Consider the following 17082-nt stretch of genomic DNA (forward strand, 5'->3'; position numbering starts at 1 on the left):
GCAATGGTGGGTGAAAATCTGATTATAATCCTAACACTTAACCCTAACCCGGTGATTAGCATGAGAAAGAGACAGAGGTATAGGGGACGTAGGTCGGGGTGCCTTGTAAGGATTCGTCGGCGAGTAGGTAATCTGCCTCTACCATTGCATTTTGTTTATTAGCTATATGTAATCATTGTGTCAATGAGCTCAAAATCACTTGTACAATGAGATGGGTGTTTAAAACTAGTTGATTACAGTATATTATTGTACAATTACGAGGTACTATTGGTGCTACAAAACAAGTAAACCAGAAGTCATTATTCTTAAAAATGATTTTTTCAGAGACTATATTAAATGTACACCACATAATAAAACACTTCATGAAAAATTTTACAAAATAAAATTTTACAAAATAATTTCAAAATAAGTCAAGATTTTGGCATACCATATATAAGGCATAGGCCACTGAAATTTCTATTACTGTAACTAATAGTAACTCGTGGCAGTTTTCTAGAGCTTCCTTCCATCAACGATATGCTCAGTTCCAGTGACATAGGCAGACTCGTCTGAGGCCAGGTAGACACAGAGGTGTGCCACCTCCTTGGCAGTGCACATTCGTCCCGTCTTCTGTCTTGCTATGAAGTCTTTTAGGGCCTGTTCTGGACTAGGCTGAGCCTGGATTCTCCCCCTCAGAGATAGGGTGTCCACGGTCCCAGGACATACGCAGTTACAGCGAATGCCTTGCTCGAGAAAATTGGTTGCTATAGATTTGGTGAGCCCAATGACAGCAGCCTTGGAGGTGCTGTTCACGCATCGATTAACCACACCTTTTATACTGGAGGCCACAGACGCCATGTTAATGATATTCCCAGACTTCTTGGCCAACATCTTGGGCAGGAAAGCCCTGTTCATGAGGTACATGCTGCGGACGTTGACGTTCATGGTGAAGTCCCAGTCCGCCTCCTCGCAATCCAGGAAGGAGCCATGATGGACAAATCCGGCAACATTGAACAGCACATCTATGTGGTCAAACTCCTTGGCCAGCGCTTCCACTTGGTCCTTCTTGGTTACATCCACCACCTTAGTCTTGATACCAGGGTGGCCATCCAGTTCCTTCAGCTTCTCTCCATTGATATCTGTTGCGGTGACTTGAGCTCCTTCTTTGGCAAAGGCAATGGCTGCAGCTCTTCCAATGCCCTGGGCTCCTGCTGACAACACAATGACTTTCCCATCCAGGCGGCCCACGATGATGCAGTGTTTAATTCTACAGGCAATTTAACGCTCTGCAACGACAACAGACCATGAACTACCATCACTTCTATTAGCCAACATACAATCATTGGATAACAAAATAGACAAACTATGATCATGAATATGCTACCAACGGGACATTAATAACTGTAATATCTTATGTTTCATAGAGTCGTGGCTGAACGACAACATGAATAACATACAGCTGGCGGGGTTTACACTGTATCGGCAACATAAACAGCCCCCTCCGGTAAGACAAGGGGTGGCGGTCTGTGGATATTTGTAAACAACAGCTGGTGCACGAAATCTAGTAGTAAGGAAGTCTCAAGGTTTTGCTCGCCTGAGGTAGAGTATATTATGATAAGCTTTAGACCACACTATTTTCCAAGAGAGTTTTCATCTATATTCTTCATAGCTGTCTATTTACCACCACAAACCGATGCTGGCACTAAGCCGGCTGTAACTATCGTCTGGAAGAGAGGACCAAGATGCAGCGTGGTAAGTGGTCATAATTATATTTAATGAAACACTTTAAAACAAACAAGAAAACAAAAGCCAACAGTTCTGCCAGGTGAACACACACAAGACAGAAAACAACTACACACAAAACCCCAAAGGAAAACAGGCTGCCTAAGTATGACTCCCAATCAGCGACAACGATGTACAGCTGTCCCTGATTGAGAGCCATACCAGGCCAAAACAAAGAAATACAAAAACATAGAAAAAAGGACATAGAATGCCCACCCAAATCACACCCTGACCAAACCTAAATAGAGACATAAAAAGGCTCTCTCAGGTCATGGCAATTACATTACATTTTTACATTTTAGTAATTTAGCAGATGCTCTTATCCAGAGCAACTTACAGCATTGAATGCATCCATTTCATTTGATTTCATGCATTTTTATGTTTTACTGGCCCCCCCGTGGGAATCGAACACACAACCCTGGCGTTGCAAACACCATGCTCTACCAACTGAGCCACAGGGAAGGTCGGCACTCAATGAGCTGTATACGGCCATGAGCAAAAAGGAAAACGCTCATTAAGAGGCGCCGCTCCTAGTGGCCGGGGACTTTAATGAAGGGTAACTTAAATCCATTTTACCTCATTTCTACCAGCATGTTAAATGTGCAACCAGAGGAAAAAATACTCTTGACCACACTTACTCCACACACATTGAGATGCATACAAAGCTCTCCCTCGCCTTCTATTTGGCAAATCTGACCATAATTCTATTCTCCTGATTCCTGCTTAAAAGCAAAAAGTAAAGCAGGAAGCAACAGTGACTGACAATAAAGAAATGGTCACTGCTGACAGGAATCCCTGTAACGCTCCTGCCTCAACTCCAGATTGTCCAGAATGCAGCTGTCAGAATAATCTCACACACCACACAAAATAAAACACATCACCCCTGTTTTATTCAACCTCCAATGGCTGCCTGTTCAATATAGGATCAAATTCCAGATCCTTCTGCTCACTTTTAAAGGTCCAAAGGTGATTCACCTCAATACATATGCCAACTTCTAAAGAACTATTCCCCAGCACGCACCCTACGATCATTAGGCTCAAACAGCCTGGTCATATCAGCCACAACCCTTCACAGAGTGACAGGAGCTCCTCACATGTGGCCCCTCAGCACCGGAACAGTCTAGCTTAGGGGTCACCAAACGGTTGATCGGTATGGACTGGTCGATCTCCAAAGCCTTTCTAGTTGATCACCAAATATTTATAAAAAAACAACAACAAAGCCTTGCGTTCCTTTTTTTGTATTCGTTTCGCACTAGGTGGTAGGTACACTTGATTCAGCAGCGCTAGCGCCTGGAAGGCAAAATGTTTCCATTCTGAATCATTTAATGTGTCTGAAGGTAGGACTCAACATACCTGGCAGGCCCAGAGAGCAAATCAATTGCACCTATTCACTCTTAGAAAAAAGGGTTCCAAAAGGGTTCTTTGGCTGTCCCCATAGGAGAACCCTTTTTGGTTCCAGGTAGAACCCTCTGTGGAAAGGGTTTTACATGGAAACCAAAAGATTTCTACCTAGAACCAAATATGTTTCTTCAAAGGGTTCTCCTATGGGGACAGCCAAAGAATCCTTTTAGGTTTTAGATAACACCTTTTCTAAGCGTGCAAGCCTACAGCTGGCCAATTCGATAGCTCAGATCACTGTGTCTGCACATTTTCCTCGCGCCATAGAGTGGAAAAAGAAGCCTTGAATGCACAGGATAGTTAATTCTGAGATTTCAATACTTTTAAAACCATGACTAGAAAGAGATCAACGAATCCAACAAATAGACGCTGTTTTTATGTGTAAGTTCTTGTTTAAGTTTTTATTCAGCACTGTCAACACTTTGTTCTACACCTTTATAAACCAAAAAAATGCGCATTCTCCCTACTTCCACACATTACAACCATCACTGCAGGTGCAATGAATGAGTATAGCAAAGTGTTCCAATTACATTTACGTCATTTAGCAGACGCTCTTATCCAGAGCGACTTACAAATTGGTGCATTCACCTTATGATATCCAGTGGAACAACCACTTTACAATAGTTCATCTATATCTTTTTGGGGGGGAGGGTAGGGGGGAGGGTTAGAAGGATTACTTAATCCTATCCCAGGTATTCCTTAAAGAAGTGGGATTTCAGGTGTCTCCGGAAGGTGGTGATTGACTCCGCTGTCCTGGCGTCGTGAGGGAGCTTGTTCCACCATTGGGGTGCCAGAGCAGCGAACAGTTTTGACTGGGCTGAGCGGGAACTGTGCTTCCGCAGAGGTAGGGAGGCGAGCAGGCCAGAGGTGGATGAACGCAGTGCCCTTCTTTGGGTGTAGGGACTGATCAGAGCATGAAGGTACGGAGGTGCCGTGCCCCTCACAGCTCCGTAGGCGAGCACCATGGTCTTGTAGCAGATGCGAGCTTCAACTGGAAGCCACTGGAGTGTGCGGAGGAGCGGGGTGATGTGAGAGAACTTGGGAAGGTTGAACACCAGACGGGCTGCGGCGTTCTGGATGAGTTGTAGCGGTTTAATGGCACAGGCAGGGAGCCCCGCCAACAGCGAGTTGCAGTAATCCAGACGGGAGATGACAAGTGCCTGGATTAGGACCTGCGCCACTTCCTGTGTGAGGCAGGGTCGTACTCTGTGAATGTTTTGGAGCATGAACCTACAGGATCGGGTCACCGCCTTGATGGTAGTGGAGAACAACAGGGTGTTGTCCAGGGTCACGCCAAGGCTCTTAGCACTCTGGGAGGAGGACACAATGGAGTTGTCAACCGTGACGGCGAGATCATGGAACGGGCAGTCCTTCCCTAGGAGGAAGAGCAGCTCCGTCTTGCCGAGGTTCAGCTTGAGGTGGTGATCCGTCATCCACACTGATATGTCTGCCAGACATGCAGAGATGCGATTCGCCACTTGGTTATCAGAAGGGGGAAAGGAGAAGATTAATTGTGTGTCATCTGCGTAGCAATGATAGGAGAGACCATGTGAGATATGACAGAGCCAAGTGACTTGGTGTATAGCGAGAATAGGAGAGGGCCTAGAACTGAGCCCTGGGGGACACCAGTGGTGAGAGCACGTGGTACGGAGACGGATTCTCGCCACGCCACCTGGTAGGAGCGACCTGTCAGATAGGACGAGAGGGTGGAGAGGAGGATCTGATGGTTCATAGTATCAAAGGCAGCAGATAGGTCTAGAAGGATGAGAGCAGAGGGGAGAGAGTTAGCTTTAGCAGTGCGGAGAGCCTCCGTGACACAGAGAAGAGCGGTCTCAGTTGAATAACCAGTCTTGAAACCTGACTGATTTGGATCAAGAAGGTAATTCTGAGAGAGATAGCAAGAGAGCTGGCCAAGGACAGCATGCTCAAGAGTTTTGGAGAGAAAATGAAAGAAGGGACACTGGTCTGTAGTTGTTGACATCGGAGGGATCGAGTGTAGGTTTTTTGAGAAGGGGTGCAACTCTCGCTCTCTTGAAGACGGAAGGGACGTAGCCAGCGGTCAAGGATGAGTTGATGAGCGAGGTGAGGTAAGGGAGAAGGTCTCCGGAAATGGTCTGGAGAAGAGAGGAGGGGATAGGGTCAAGCGGGCAGGTTGTTGGGCAGCCGGCCGTTACAAGTCGCAAGCTTTCATTTGGAGAGAGAGGGGAGAAAGAGGTCAAAGCATAGGGTAGGGAAATGTGAGCAGGACCAGCGGTGTCGTTTGACTTAACAAACGAGGATCGGATGTCGTCAACCTTCTTTTCAAAATGGTTGACAAAGTCATCCGCAGAGAGGGAGGGGGGGGGGAGGATTCAGGAGGGAGGAGAAGGTGGCAAAGAGCTTCCTAGGGTTGGAGGCAGATGCTTGGAATTTAGAGTGGTAGAAAGTGGCTTTAGCAGCAGAAGACTGACCATCAATCATGTAAAAACAATAGAAGTAAATTATTATGTGCTTCAAGTAATACAGCAAATTAGCCATTACTAGTGTGATCATATGCATATTTATTTACACATATATAAAACCTATTTGGTAGATCTCGGCTTGCATATTGACTCAAAGTGACCTTGACTCAGAAAAGATGACCACTGCTCTAGCTGTACATGTCAAGGAGGCAGCTTCAATTTCCTAATTTAAAAAAACAACTAAAGACATACCCATTCATGCTAGCTTTAATGCTTGATTGCTTTATTGCCTTCAAGTGTCACACCCTGATCAGTTTCACTTGTCCTCGTTATTGTCTCCCTCATGGTGGCGCGTGTTTTCCCCAGTGTATTTATCCCTGTTTCCTGTCTCTCTGTGCCAGTTCGTCTTGTATGTTTCCAAGTCAACCAGGGGTTTTCCCGTTTTCCTGCTTTTTGCATTCTCCTTTTTCTAGTCTTCCTGGTTTTGACCCTTGCCTGTTTCTGGACTTTGTACCCGTCTGCCTGACCATTCTGCCTGCCTTGACCACGAGCCTGTCTGCCACTCTGTACCTCCTGGACTCTGGTCTTGTTTTGCCCTTTTGCCTGTCCACGACCATTCTCTTGCCTACCCCTTTGGATTAATAAACATTGTAAGACCCCAACCATCTGCCTCCTTTGTCTGCATTTGGGTCTCGCCTTGTGCCTTGATAGTACGAACTGGCCATGACAGACCCAGCAGACTTGGACCAGCTCCGCCAAGCTGTCTCCCTGCAGGGAGCCATTCATTGGTAGTCATCAAGCGTTGCTACAGGGCCTTTTGGAAGGGCTCAGTTCCTTGATGGAACGCCACGACCATGGGTTAACCTCTATGGGCTAGGTGGGACTCTTGCGTCCCACCTACTCAACAGCCAGTTGAATCCTGTGGCGCGTTATTCAAATACCTTAGATATGATATTACTTCAATTTTTCAAAAATATGACTATTTTACACCATTTTAAAGATAAGACTCTCGTTAATCTAACCACACTGTCCAATTTCAAAAAGGCTTTACAACGAAAGCAAAACATTAGATTATGTCAGCAGAGTACCGAGCCAGAAATAATCAGACACCCATTTTTCAAGCTAGCATATAATAAGCTTTTCGGTGAAAGCACATTTTGCAATATTCTCAGTAGATAGCCCGGCATCACAGGGCTAGCTATTTAGACACCCAGCAGGTTTAGCACTCATCAAAGTCAGATTTACTATAAGAAAAATGTTATTACCTTTGTTGTCTTCGTCAGAATGCGCTCCCAGGACTTCTACTTCAATAACAAATGTTGGTTTGGTTCAAAATAATCCATCGTTATATCCAAACAGCGGCGTTTTGTTCGTGCGTTCTAGACACTATCCTAAAGGGTAAATAAGGGTGACGAGCATGGCGCAATTCGTGACAAAAGAATTCTAAATAATCCATTACCGTACTTCGAAGCATGTCAACCGCTGTTTAAAATCAATTGTTATGCCATTTTTCTCATAAAAAAGCGATAATATTCCGACCGGGAATCTGCGTTTAGATAAACAGACAAAGGAAAAGAAAGCATTCAGTCGAAGCGGGCGTGCGCCTAAGCCCATAGTACTCTGAGTGGCCACTTGCCAAAAGCGATAAAGTGTTTCAGCCAGAGCCTGCCTCGATATCGTTCAACTTTTTCCCGGGCTCTGAGACCCTATGGAAGATGTAGGAAGTGTCACGTTATTGCACAGATCCTGAGTCTTCAATAAAAAGAGCCAAGATGAAACACTACTTCTCAGACAGGCCACTTCCTGCTTGAAATCTTCTCAGGTTTTGGCCTGCCATAGGAGTTCTGTTATACTCACAGACACCATTCAAACAGTTTTAGAAACTTTAGGGTGTTTTCTATCCAAAGCCAATAATTATATGCATATTCTAGTTACTGGGCAGGAGTAGTAACCAGATTAAATCGGGTACGTTTTTTATCCAGCCGTGTCAATACTGCCCCCTAGCCCTAACAGGTTCAAGGCTATTATGGAGCAAATGGGAGTTAGCTCAGACTTTCTGCCACCTCTGGAAAAAACCCAATCACTTAGTAATGTTTTTCCCTATCTATGGATAGTTGGTACAGTCTATCCCGACTCCCGTGAACCCCGCTTACCTCCTCCAGAACGATATTCTGGGAATCCTGGTGCCTGCCGGGGTTTGCTTTCTCACTGCTCGCTTATTTTTGAGCTACAGCGATCTTCGTTTTCTTCAGACTGATCTAACGTCAGGAAGGACGCTCTCCTGGGCTACGGCATTTTGGGAACAACAATCTGCCATTTACGGGCATTTGGAGGAATTCATGGCAGAGGTGAGAAGTTGAGTCTCCGGTATCCAGGACAAAGGCTGCCAGCAAACTGCTTGATTTACGTCAAAACTCCCGTATTGTGGCAGACTACACAGTGGACTTTTGCACGTTGGAATCCGGAGTCTCTTTTCGATACTTTTCTGCACGGATTATCTGAGGAGGTTAATGATGAGCTAGCTGCTCGGGAACTGCCGGTGGACCTTGACTCCCTTATCGCCTTAACCATTAAAATTGATGGACGCCTAAGGGATCGCAAGACTGAGAGGAGGTCTGGTCTAGGGCACACTCGTGCACCCGATATGGTGCGAAGGCAGCTCTTCCGAGCAGAGTCGAAGCCACCCGAGCTCTCTCGTGAATCTACGACGGGTGAGTTGGATACTCCTGAGCCTATGCAGTTGGGAATAACTAGGCTATCAGTTTGGGAGCGCTCACGGAGGATGAATAATAACTATTGTCTGTACTGTGAAGGGGCAGGACACTTTATAGCTACCTGCCCTATTAGGAAACCCCTGTCTCTAGTGGTTACCAGTACTATGGTGAGTCAGACTGGGAGTTCCCTAATTCCCATCACCCGCACACCCCTTTTTGCTCTTGTGCTGTGGAGAGACCAATCTAAGTCTCTCTGAGTGGTCATTGACTCTGGGGCTGATGAAAATCTTAAGGATGCCACGATAGCTGTGGAGCTTGGTATTCCCATTCAGCCTGTCTCTATGCCCATGGATGCTCGGACACTGGACGGCCGCTCTATAGGGGAAGTCACCCATAGTACTGTGCCCGTTCAATTACGGGTTTTTGGTAACCACAGTGAGACAATACAGTTCCTCCTCATTACTTCTCCCCATGTTGCTGTGGTTTAGGAATTTTCCTGGTTTCAAAAGCACAATCCGATGATTGCTTGGACTACACACTCCATCCTGGGATGGAGCCCATTTTGCCATTCCCACTGCCTTCAAGCCGCACAGTCTTCCTCATGTCATCTTCCTCAGGATGTTGGCAAGACTGGATGTCACTGCTACCCCACAGAATTCCATTACCTTCTGGAAGTGCTCAGTATGGCACGTGCTACTTCCCTTCACCGCACCGTCCTTATGATTCTCCCAGGCGCTACACCACCTCGGTTGTATTCTCTGTCTGGACCAAAGCTATGGAGTATATAGAGGAGTCTCTGGACACTGGGGCCGTCCGTCTGCATCTCCTGCCAGCGCAGGGTTTTTCTTTGTGGAGAAGGACAAGACCCTGCAATGCCTACCACCTAGTTCGGCTACGTGAGGGGGATGAGTGGAAGACAGCCTTCAACACAGCCAGTGGACATTATGAGTACCAGGTCATGCCATTTCAACTCACCAACGCCCCCGCTGTTTTCCAGGCTTTGGTCAATTATGTGCTTCAGGACATGCTAAACCGGTTTGTTTTTGTACCTTGACGACATCCTGTTTTTTCCCCAATCTGCACAAGAACATGTTTAAGTCCAACAGGTTCTTCAGCGCCTCCTGGAGAACCGACTATTTATGAAAGCTGAGAAGTGTGAGTTCCACTGCTCTACTATCACCTTTCTGGGATATGTCATTGCTGAGGGCAATGTTCAGATAGATCCTGGAAAGGTGAAAACAGTGGAGGATTGGCCTCAAGCAACGTCCAGGGTGCAGTTGCAATGGTTTCTTGGTTTTGGAAACTTCTACCGCTGTTTCATTCGGGAGTACAGCACCCTGGCGGCCCCCCTCTTGGCACTCACCTCTCCCAAGGTACCGTTCAAATGGTCTCCAGCTGTCGACAAAACCTTTGTGGACCTGAAGCATCAGTTCACAACAGCACCCATCCTCATCCATCCGGACCCCTTGTGTCCGGATGCTCAGGATGTTGGACTGGGGGCCATCCTGTCCCAGCGATCTGCCCAGGACCAGAAGCTACATCCCTGTGCCTTCCTGTCCCATCGTCTCAATCCTACTGAAAGGAACTACGATGTTGGTATCTCAAAACTCCTGGTGGTGAAGATGGCGTTGGAAGAGTGGAGGCACTGGCTGGAAGGAGCAGAACAGCCATTCCTTTGCTGGACTGACCATAAAACCTGGAATATTTCTGTACAGCCAATTGCCTCAACTTCAGGGTCAAAGAATGTGAAGCCAGATGCCCTCTCCCGCCTATACAGTTCCTCTGCCACACCCTCGACCTCTGAAACCATTGTCCCTACCTCATGCCTTGCTGCCACTGTGGATTGGGGTATTGAGAACCTGGTCTGCGAGGCACAACGCTCCCAGCCTGGACCTGAAGGGAGCCCAGCTAACCGGCTGTTTGTCCCTAATCCAGTCCGGTCCCGGGTCCTGGGATAGGCTCATTCCTCCAGGCCGACCTGTCATCCAGGGTCCCGTCTTACACTAGCCTTCCTTAGGCAACGTTTCTGGTGGCCCACAATGGTCGCTGACATCTCTGCATTCGTCACCGCACGCACTGTGTGTGCTCAAAACAAGGCTCCAAGCTCTTTCTGGCCTCCTGCAGCCACTACCGGTTCCTCATCGTCCCTGGTCTCATATCTCTGGACTTCGTCACTGGGCTCCCTCCGTCTGATGGCAACACTGTCATTCTGACGGTAGTTGACCGGTTCACCAAGGCCACCCATTTCATCCCTCTCCCCAAACTACCTTCTGCCAAGGAGACGGCCCAGCTTATGCTGCATCATGTCTTCCAGATCCATGGACTCCCGGTACACATGGTCTCCGATCAGGGTTCTAGTCTCAGTTCTGGAAGGCATTCTGCACACTTATTGGGTCGTCGGCCAACCTGTCATCCGGATTCCATCCCCAAACTAACCTCTCTAGGGTATGTGGGACGAAATCGTCCCACCTACTCAACAGCCAGTGGAATCCCGTGGCGCATTATTCAAATACCTTAGAAATGCTATTACTTCAATTTCTCCAACATATGACTATTTTACACCATTTTAAAGACAAGACTCTCGTTAATCTAACCACACTGTCCAATTTCAAAAAGGCTTTACAACGAAAACAAAACATTAGATTATGTCAGCAGAGTACCCAGCCAGAAATAATCAGACACCCATTTTTCAAGCTAGCATATAATGTCACATAAACCCAAACCACAGCTAAATGCAGCACTAACCTTTGATGATCTTCATCAAATGATACTCCTAGGACATTATGTTATACAATATATGCATGTTTTGTTCAATCAAGTTCATATTTATATAAAAAAACAGCTTTTTACATTAGCATGTGACGTTCAGAACTAGCATACCCACTGCAAACTTCCGGTGAATTTACTAAATTACTCACGATAAACGTTCACAAAAAACATAACAATTATTTTAAGAATTATAGATACAGAACTCCTTTATGCAATCGCTATGTCCGATTTTAAAATAGCTTTTCGGCAAAAGCACATTTTGCAATATTCTGAGTAGATAGCCCAGCCATCACAGGCTAGCTATTTTGAACCCCACCAAGTTTGGGCCTCACCAAACTCCGATTTACTATTAGAAAATTTTGATTACCTATGCTGCTCTTCATCAGAATGCACTCCCAGGACTTCTACTTCAATAACAAATGTTGGTTTGGTTCAAAATAATCCATAGCTATGTTCAAATATCCTCTGTTTTGTTTGTGCGTTAAAGACACTATCTGAAGGGTGACGAAGGGTGACGCGCCCGACGCGTTTCGTGACAAAAAAATTCTAAATATTCCATTACCGTACTTCGAAGCATGTCAACCGCTGTTTAAAATCAATTATTATGCGATTTTTCTCGTAAAAAAGCGACAATATTCCGACCGGGAAACCCTGTTTTCGTTCAAAGACGAGAAAATAAGAACATGGTGTCGCCTCGTGCACGCGCCACCAGTCTCATTGTTCTCTGATCGACCACTATCCAAATGCGCTACTGTTTTTCAGCCAGGGGCTCCAAAGGCATCAGTCAGCGTTTTGCCGCCTTCTGAGAGCCTATGGGAGCCGTATGAAGTGTCACGTTACAGCAGAGATCCTCAGTTTTCAATAAAGAGAGTGTAGAAGCCCAAGAAATGGTCAGAGAGGGCACTTCCTGTAAGGAATCTTCTCAGGCTTTTGCCTGCCATATGAGTTCTGTTATACTCACAGACACCATTCAAACCATTTTAGAAACTTTAGGGTGTTTTCTATCCAACGCCAATAATTATATGCATATTCTAGTTTCTGGGCAGTAGTAATAACCAGATTAAATCAGGTACGTTTTTTATCCGGCCGTGCAAATACTGCCCCCTATCCCCAACAGGCTAACGGTCAGTCAGAGCGAGCCAACCAAGCCCTGGAGAACACCTTAAGGTGCCTGGTCTCAAGCAACCCCACTACCTGGACCATCAACTGGTCTGGGTGGAGTATGCCTGGAACACTCTTCCCAGTTCTGCCACGGGACTCTCCCCTTTCAAGTGCTCCATGGGGTATCAGCCTCCACTCTTCCCTGAACAAGAGCAGGAGGTCAGCATACCCTTGGCCAAGATGTTTGTCCGCCGCTGTCGACGTACCTGGAGAAGAGCCAGGACGGCTATTCTCAAGACCAACTCCAGTTATCGTCGACAAGCGGACCGTCGCCAGACCCCAGCTCCCCGTTACCGCATTGGGCAGAGGGTATGGCTGTCCACACGGAACCTGCCCCTTCGGGTAGAGTCCCGCAAACTGTCCCCTCGTTTCATTGGTCCTTTTCCCATCTCCAGAGTCCTGAGTTCCACTGCTGTCCATCTTGTGTTACCCCGTACCCTCCGTATTCACCCTAACTTCCATGTGTCTAAGGTTAAGCCATTGACTCACTGTTCTTTGTCTTCTGTCCCTGGGCCCCCCCCCCCATCATTGATGGCCACCCGGCCTACACAGTAAAACGTCTCCTGGGTGTTCGACCACGGGGCAGGGATTTCCAGTACATGGTTGACTGGGAGGGTTACGGCCCATAGGAGAGGTGCTGGGATCCCGCTAGTGACATCCTGGATCCAGCCCTCATCACTGACTTCCACCGCCGACACCACAGTCAACCAGGTATGCGCCCAGGTAGGACGCCAGCTGGCGTACTGTCACACCCTGATCAGTTTCACCTGTCCTTGTTATTGTCTCCACCCCCTCCAGGTGTCGCTTGTTTTCCCAGTGTATTTATCCCTGAGTTTCCTGACTCTCTTTGCCAGTTCGTCTTGTATGTTTCCAAGTCAACCAGCGTTTTCACCGTTTTCCTGCTTTCTCCTTTTCTAGTCCTCCCGGCTTTGACCATTGCCTGTTTCTGGACTTTGGTCAGGCAGGCAGGTACATTCTGCCTGCCTTGACCATGAGCCTGTCTGCCACTCTGTACCTCCTGGACTCTGATCTGGTTTTGACCTTTTGCCTGTCCATGACCATTCTCTTGCCTACCCCTTCGGATCGATAAACCTTGTATGACTCCAACAATCTGCTTCCTTTGTCTGCATTTGGGTCTAGCCTTGATATAAAGTTTTTCTTTTTCATTTGTAGGTCATGTTTTTATGTATTGTGATCGTTGTTTCTACTTTTTGAAGTATTGATTATTTTCTTCCTACATTATGTGCATTGAGTGTGGGAAATGCACTCTACAAATTTAATATTATCATTATAATAACCCAGGTGTAATAATGGAGTAGTAGCTTTTAAATATAGTGCCCAGCTAAATGGCACAATGCCCAAAAGTGATCAATACAATAGTTGATCTGAAAACAAATGGTTTAGTGCTACTTTTTTCAAACTAGTAACATGTGTCACTTCTGAACTTGTACAAGCTCCCTCAGATAGATGGCTGACTCAACTTGTCTAATTGTTCAAATCAGAGCCGCCTTTACTAATGTGGAATGTTGTTATACTTGCTATGCAAAGAACATTTTTGTTTGATTAGGGTGTGACAGTTTAAGTTTGAAAGGCTTATATTACCCAACCTATTCAGAGAGTGAAGGGAAAGAATACCATTGTTGTAATATGAAATTTCACATTTAACAAAACCTGAGATGACAGTCTCGGGTTTTTCAAACCTTGGAGCATCTTATGCAATTGCCTGACTACCCATCTACATCACTCCGGCCAATTCATCTACTCTGAGTCATCTCCCTAATGATTTCTATAACGCAAACACATTCATTATGATTAATTGCTATTTATTTCTGAAAGTTGTAATGGAACCAAAAGTAAGACATGTAGCCACAGATTCTCATCAAATTTTGTCTAAATTGTTTGCCTTCAAATAAAATGATTGTTATTATGTAATATTTGTTGGCACTAACCATTCAAATATATTGAGAAAGCTATTATATCTAGCTTCATATTGAACAATATTTGATCTTAACACTTGTGATGTTGATGTCTAATTTAATTCTTGACATATTTTTGTCAGTAAATGAGGACATCATCTGAACAGCCATGCACGTCAATCCAGAGTTACTTCAAGAATTTTAGGCAGCTTAAAAATAATCAATGACTCTCAATCTGTTTTTGAACACTGGTTTCCATTGCTTTGTTTAATACACAGAGATAACAACCCTTAGGCATTCATGATGTAAAACAGTGTAATTGTACCTCTCACAGAGAAAATATTCCCCTATGAAGAGAAACACATCACTTGTGTTTGAAAATGTCACAAATCGTTTTGGATTGATAGCTGTTTACAGATTGGATGTCTTTAATATGTCTCAGAGAAAGAAACAAGGTCATGACATTTAAAGCCAACAATCTCACAAACTCCCTGCTTTTTTCAACGTTTGTCCAAAATGTTTTTTTTTAATAAATACTCACATCAATCCAGAATTACTAAAGGCATTTTAACCATTTTATAATGATGAGGCGGTGAGTCAGAAGCATGTGCACTGTTTTAATAAAACAACAAATCCAAGAACACAACATTTACATAAGGCAGTAAGTACGCTGATACACAAGAACAATACCAACTGGTGAGTGTACATGGCAGAGTGACATATAAATGGGAGGAAATGATGAGGTGTGAATCATAATGATTAACAGGTGAGCGTAATGATGAATCCCAGGACTGGTGGTTAGTATTCTGGAGATGTTGTACGCCGGAGTGGAGGAGAAGGAGCAGACGTGACACATCTTAAATATACTGAACAAAAATATAAACGCAACATCTAAAGTGTTGGTTCCATGTTTCATGAGCTGAAATAAACGAGAACAAAAAGCTTATCTCTCAAATTTTGCGCACAAATTTGTCTACATCCCTGTTAGTATTTGTCCTTTGCCAAGATAATGCATCCACCTGACAGGTGTGGCATGTCAAGGAGCTGATTAAACAGCATGATCATTTCACAGGTAAACCTTGTGGGGAAAAAAAGGCCACTCTAAAATGTGCATTTTTGTCACACAACACAATGCCACAGATATCTCACGTTTTGAGGGAGCGTGAAATTTGAATGCTGACTGCAGGAATATCCCCCAGAGCTGTTGCCAGAGAATTTAATGTTCATTTCTCTACCATAAGCGGCCTGTAACATTGTTTTATTGAATTTGTCAGTACGTCCAACTGGCCTCAAAACCGCAGACCATGTGTAACCACGGCAGCCCAGAACCTCCAAGTCTGACTTCTTTACCTGCGGGATCGTCTGAGACCAGCCATTCGGACAGCTGATGAAACAGGGGTATTTCTGTCTGTAATAAAGCCGTATTGTGGGCTTTTCTGACTGGCTGGACCTGGCTCCATAGTTGGTGGGCCTATACCCTCCCCACCCTACCCATTGATGCTCCCCTGCCCAGCAATTGGTGGGCCGAATGAATTTATTTCAATTGACTGATTTCCTTATATGAGCTGTATGAAATGTAACTCAGTAAAATCATTGAAATTGTTGCATTTATTTTTGTTCAATATTTATTCTTTGAGTCATTAATCTATTTTTTAACACTGGTTCCCATTGATTTGTTTAATACCCCGAGATAGCAACACTTAGGCATTAATGTTGTAAAACAGTGTAATTGTACCTTTCACAGAGAAAATATTCCCTTCTGAAGAGAAACACATCACTTGAATTGAAAATGTCACCATGTGTGAAAGAATACATTGTTGAGTCCAATCCAAAAAGTTTAGTTAAAATTTAATTTGTGGAATTTCTTTCATTCCTAATGACTTTGAGCCAATAAGTTCTGTTGTGACAAAGTAGGGGTGCTATAAGGAAGACAGCCCTATTTGGTAAAAGACCAAGTCCATATTATGGCAAGAACAACTCAAATAAGCAAAAAGAAATGACAGTCCACCATTACTTTAAGACATGAAGTTCAGTGAATGCGGAAAATGTCAAATCATTTTTAAAGTTTCTTCTAGTGCAGTCGCAAAAACCATCATGCACTATGATGAAACTGGCTCTCATGATGACCGCCACAGAAAAGGAAGACCAAGAGTTACCTCTGCTGCAGAGGATAAGTTCATTAGAGTTAACTGTACCTCAAATTGCAGCCTAAATAACTGCTTCAAAGAGTTCAAGTAACAGACACATCTCAACATCAACTGTTCAGAGGAGACTGCGTGAATCAGGCCTTCATGGTCGAATTCCTGCAAAGAAACCATTACTAAAGGACACCAATAATAAGAAGAGAATTGCTTGGGCCAAGAAACACGAACAATGGACATTAGAGAGGTGGAAATCTGTCTTTTGGTCTGATGTGTCCAAATTTGCGACTTTTTGGTTACAACCGCAGTGTCTTTGTGAGACGCAGAGAAGGTGAACGGATGATCTCCGCATGTGTGGTTCCCACTGTGAAGCATGGAGGAGGAGGTGTGATGGTGCTGCTTTCCTGGTGACACTGTCAATGATTTACTTAGAATTCAAGGCACACTTAACTAGCATGTTTACTACTGCATTCTATCTGGATTGTGCTTAGTGGGACTTTCATTTGTTTTCAACAGGACATTGACTCAACACACCTCCAGGCTTTGTAAGGGCTATTTGACCAAGGAGAGTGATGGAGTGCTGCATCAGATGACCTGGCCTCCACAATCACCCAACCTCAACCCAATTGAGAAGGTTTGGTATGAATTGGACTGCAGAGTGAAGGAAAAGCAGCCAACAAATGCTCAGCATATGTGGGAACTCCTTCAATACTATTGGAAAAGCATTCCTCATGAAGCTGGCTGAGAGTGATGAGAGTGTGCAAAGCTGTCTTCTTGGCAA

At 45.0% G+C, this 17082-nt stretch overlaps 1 protein-coding gene across 1 annotated transcript; it reads right to left on the reverse strand.

Annotated features, from left to right (window-relative positions):
* Window positions 1–492: 492 nt before the first annotated feature.
* Window positions 493–1257, reverse strand: LOC106588253 (3-hydroxybutyrate dehydrogenase type 2-like; the record flags this gene model as incomplete). The annotated part of the gene is made up of 1 exon (XM_014177093.2): window positions 493–1257. A coding segment is annotated over one exon (765 nt), but the record flags the coding sequence as incomplete, so codon positions are not given.
* Window positions 1258–17082: the final 15825 nt, after the last annotated feature.

This window comes from Salmo salar, chromosome ssa27 (assembly GCF_905237065.1).
Source record: "Salmo salar chromosome ssa27, Ssal_v3.1, whole genome shotgun sequence".
Classification (NCBI taxonomy): Eukaryota; Metazoa; Chordata; class Actinopteri; order Salmoniformes; family Salmonidae; genus Salmo; species Salmo salar.